We start from the raw sequence: 5,106 nt of genomic DNA, 5'->3' as shown, positions 1-5,106 counted from the left end.
AAAAAAAAAAAAATTAGGAATACTGACATTAGGAAGAGCCTGGAGTTTTGACATGTTTTATAGGTAGAGCTGCCAGCATCTACTACTGATAGACTGGCTGTGGGATATGACTGGAGTAAAGGATTACTCATTTTTTCTGGCCTGGGAAGCATGTCCGAAAGAAGGAAACCAAGTTCAATTTTGGACATGCTAAATCTTCCATCAAGTTCCAACATTTACAGGTCGGGAAAGTGAGAAGATCTAGCAAAAGAAATTAATAAGGAGTATGCAGTAAGGTGAGAGGAAAAGCAGGAGAGTATAATGTCATGAAAGCCAAATGAAAACTGGATTTTAAGAAGGACTTTGTCAAATGTATTGAGAGGGTAAATAAATATGGACTAAGAAAAAGATGGAAAACTAGAAACAGCTCCTTTGCACCATGCATGGTGAGATCAGGGAGAAAGGGCTTCATCCACCTCTGGCTGGTGGATCCTACCTAGAAAAATTGCTTCAGGGGCACAGAGAAGCACAGAAGCCTCCTGGAGCCCAAAAGGAGGTTGGGAGAAGTGGCAATAGAGAATAGGAACAGAGGGTGAGTTACTTGCGTGTCTTTTTTTTGGCGGGGGGGATTCTGGGGGACTTGGTGGAGTTACTTTGGGAGAACTTGAATGAGTGAATGAGTGACCAGGGGCCGGGACTGAGCCACTGGGCAGAGCAGGGCTTTCATTCAGTTGTAGGCTCGGTGCAGCCATTGTGGGACAGTTGCCTTGAAGGATCAATCTGCAAGGTACTAGGGTGAGGCCAGTTCTGGTGTTCCTAATAAGCTGGACAGACACCCATGGGGAAGATTTGATGGGACAGCCACTCCATGGCCAAGGGACATGGTTTGGTAAGGTTGAGGCATATCTACTAAGCAGACTGACAAGAGCTTCAGATTCCCAACACTATAAGGAACTGAGGGGAAAAAAATCAGGAAGACAGAACCAGGTCTACTCAGCAAGACAGAGGCTTCCAGCCCTCATCATATACAGCTATCTCAGTATCATGATTACCATCTTATACCCCAGAACATCACCTATTGTGTAGCCAATATATGGTAATATATTTTTTCCCTTTTTAAATTGTTTTTTTCAAAAAAAGTAAATTTTTTTCAACTTATTTCTCCTAGATTTTTCTCTTTTTTTGTAATTATAATTTTTAATTATTTCCTCCTTCAATAATAAGAGCTCCATTGTTGCTAGTTTTTCTGATCTTGTTATTCTTTTCCCCCCAAATATTATCCTTTAAGGCTTTTTGTTTTGTTTTATAGTATTTTTATTTTTCCACTTTTATTTTCTTCAATAACAAGGGCTCTATTTTTTGTTATAGTTTTCCTACTCCTTTTATTCTTACTTTTCTTTCAATTTTTCTCCTTTTCTCTCTTTCTGTAAATATTTTTCTACTTTTTTTACTTTTCCCTCATAAATTTTGCAAATAACTAAGATTACCCCCTTTATTTACATCTTATATAATCTTATTTTGAATTCTCTTTATATACTTTTATTATAATTATTATTCCTTTTTTCTAATCGATTTTCTTCTTTGTAAAATTGTAGTCCATTTATGGGACAGAGCCCCACTCTAAGGCCTGGGCTAGGGTGCCTCAGCATTGGCCTGGCACAAGGAGACCTTGATCCCCTGCTATAGGGGATCCTTCTAGCTTTGGCCTTTGTAAGCATGCTTGTGGTATTTCCCAACTGTGACAAACTGCAGTTTTTTGTTTATTTTTGTTTTTCTTCTCTATTTGGTAGAGGTGGGTTAGAGGTTGTATCTTGTTTCTTCTCAGGCTGGTATGGAGCTCTAAATCTTGAGGGACCCACCCAACCCAGCCCACCAGAGGCTGGGAATTCTGGGTACAGGTCAAAGCACCCTGCTGAACACGACTATTACTCTTGTGTCTCTCTTTCTGTTCTTATTTTTGTCAATCTTTCCTTTTACCTACCTTTCCTTTTTCTTTTCTTTGTCTACATTTTCTCCTTTCTTGCTCTTTATTCTTCTCTTCCTTTTGGTTCTATAACAAAAGGACACTTCGACACCTAAGGTCAGAGACAAGGTAACCTAAAGACGAGGAAGAAGTGAAGGAAAAAGTAGGGGGAGGAAGAAGACAAAATGAAAATACTTATGAGGAGGAATCAACAGAAAAATCTGGGGAACATGAAAAACCGGTATATAGTAACCCCCTCACGGGATCATGAGGTAGCTACTGCAGAGGATTCCACCTAAAAACAAATATTAGAAATGACAGAAAGGGAATTTAAAATGTGGATGTAAAAACAATGAAGGGAATTGCTGATAAAGTGGAAAATAACCAAAGAAAATCCAAAAACAGAACCAAACAGGAGATGAAAGATATGAAGAATATGGAAAGGATGTAGTATAACTTAAGGATTTGAAGCAGTCAATCAGGGAACTTAAACATGCCATAGAAGGTATTAATAACAGATACCATGGAGAAGAAAGAATCTCAGAGCTAGAGAATGAAGCTCTTGAGCTAACACAGGCAGTGACAGAGGCAGAAAAGAGAGAGGAAAGCAGAACTTCACTGAGAGAATTATGGGACTTCAAGAAGTGTTCAAACATACAAATTATAGGTATTCCAGAAGGGGAAGAAGAATGCCTCAGAGGAATGGAAGCCCTAGTAGAGGATATCACAAATGAAAATTTCCCATGTATCACCAAAGATTCTGATACTCTCTTTTCACAGGGATATCAAATCCCAGTTCATCTCAACTCAAACAGAGCTTCTCTGTTGACACATTGTCTTGAACCTGTCCAAAATCAAGATGAAAGAGAAAATCCTACAAGCAGCTAGGAATAAGTGCCAATTGACTTACAGGGCAACAGTGGATTTCTCAAATGAATCTTCACTACCCAGAATAGAAAGGTCATCCACCTTTAACCTTCTTAAACAATTTTCAGCCCAGAATCCTATGTCCTGCTAAGCTAAGCTTTAAATTTGGCAGAGAAATCAAATCTTTTACTGATACACAAATATTGAGGAAGTCTTCCATAAGATCAGGTCTACAGGAAATACACAGACCTATCTCCACACTGACCATCAGAATAGACCACCAGCAAACTAAACACTCCAAAACTAAAGTACAAAACCTAGCTTCCACAATGATGCAAAAGATAAAACTAAGCAATACACTTTCACAAAACAGATGAAGAGAACTCCACCACACTTATCAATTCTCTCAATAAATATTAATGGCTTGAATTCCCCACTGAAGAGGCACAGGCTGGCTGATTGGATAAAAAAGTTCAAACCATCCATATGCTGTCAACAGTAAACACACATAGCCTTGAAGGACAAAGCAAGACTCAGGGTGAAAGGATGGAAAATAATATTTCAGAAAATAGGAAATCAGAAGAAAGGAGGCATTGCAATCTTATTTTCAGATACAAGTAGATTTAAAGCAACTACAGTTAAAAAAAAAAAAAAGATGGACACTTTATATTGGTCAAGGGAACAATACAACAAAAGGTTTTTAGACAATAAACATTTGTGTACCCAACTTAAATGCTCTCAGATTATAAAATAGACCTTACTTGGTCTGAGCAATATGATATCCTAAAACACCATAATAATAGGGGACTTTAACATTCCTCTTACAGAGCTGGACACATCCTCTAAACAGAAACTAAACAAATATACAAGGGACTTAAACACAACCCTAAAACAACAGTGCTTAATAGACATACACAGAACACACCATCCTAAAGCTAAGAATATATGTTCTTGTCATCAGCCCATGGAACATACTCCAAAATAGATCATATCCTGGGACACAACTCAAACCTCAACAAAATTAAAAGAACTGAAATTATACCTTGTATCTTCTCAAACCACTAGTCAATAAAGAAGGAACTCAATTCCAACAAAAACTTTCATCCTATACAAAGGCATGGAAATTAAACAACCTTATGCTAAATGACAGTTGGGTTAAGGAAGAGATAAAAGAGGAAATTATTAACTTCCTTGAACATAACAACAATGAAGACATAAGCTACCAAAACCTGTGGGACACTGCAAAAGCAGTCCTAAGGGGGAAATTTATCACATTAGATGCTTACATCTGAAAAACAGAAAGAAAATACATCAATAATCTAATGAATCATCTTAATGAAATGGAAAAAGGAAAGCAATCTAATCCCAAACCTAGCAGATAAAAAGAAATAACCAAAATTAAATCAGAAATAAATGAAATTGAAAACAAAAGAATCAAAACTCAGCACATTGTATACCCCATGATTGCATTAATGTACACAGCTATGATTTAATAAAAAAAAGAAGAAAAGAAAATTAATGAAACTAAAAGTTGGTTCTTTAAAAAGATAAATAAAATTGATAGACCATTGGCCAGATAACTAGAAACAGAAAAATAAAATCTTTAACAACCTCAATCAGAAATGAAAAGTATATATAAGGGTATATATATCACAGAAATACAAGAGATTATTTCTAACTAGTACAAGAAACTCTATGTCCAGAAATTTGACAATGTAGAGGAAGTGTGCCAATATCTGGAATTATGCCATCTCCCTAGACTTAAGCAAGAAGAAACAGATGTCTTGAATAGACCAAAATCAAGCACTGAAATTAAAGAAACAATAGAAAAGATTCCAACAACAATAAAAAGTCCTGGACCAGATGGCTTCACACCAGAATTCTACCATCAAAGATGAGCTTGGACCTGCACTGCAGAACCTTTTCCAAAACATTGAGAAAGAAGGAACCTTCTTGACATTCTATGAAGCAAACATCACTCTGACTCCAAAGCCAGGAAAGTACCCAACTGAAAAGGAGAACTACAGACCAAGTTCACTAATGAATATTGATGCAAAAATACTCAAGAAAATCTTAGTTAACATACTGTAGCTACACATTAAAAAAATTATACATCACAATCAATTAAGCTTCATCCAAAGGATGCAAGGTTAGTTTCACAAACACAAGTTCATAAATGTAATTCACCATATCAATAGAAGCAAAAACAAAGACCATGTGATCCTCTCACTAGTTGCAGAAAAAGCATTTGACAAAATTAAGCATCCTTTTCTTTTTTTTTTTTTTTTTTTTTTTTT

General features: G+C 36.4%; 1 protein-coding gene across 1 annotated transcript in view; it reads right to left on the bottom strand.

The window, feature by feature from the left end:
* The window catches only part of DOCK3 (dedicator of cytokinesis 3), a 492,344-nt gene extending 491,613 nt beyond the window's left edge, over positions 1-731 (bottom strand). The window contains exon 1 of the mRNA XM_023512988.1: positions 581-731. Coding sequence (XP_023368756.1) covers positions 581-731 — 151 coding nt within the window. The remainder of the gene's footprint in view (positions 1-580) is intronic.
* Between the last annotated feature and the right edge of the window lie 4,375 nt (positions 732-5,106).

This window comes from Otolemur garnettii, unplaced genomic scaffold (genome assembly GCF_000181295.1).
Source record: "Otolemur garnettii isolate 467f Iridium unplaced genomic scaffold, OtoGar3 scaffold00032, whole genome shotgun sequence".
Lineage (NCBI taxonomy): Eukaryota > Metazoa > Chordata > Mammalia > Primates > Galagidae > Otolemur > Otolemur garnettii.
Note: the sequence above shows the minus strand (reverse complement) of the source record. Positions and strands in the feature narration are given on the sequence as shown.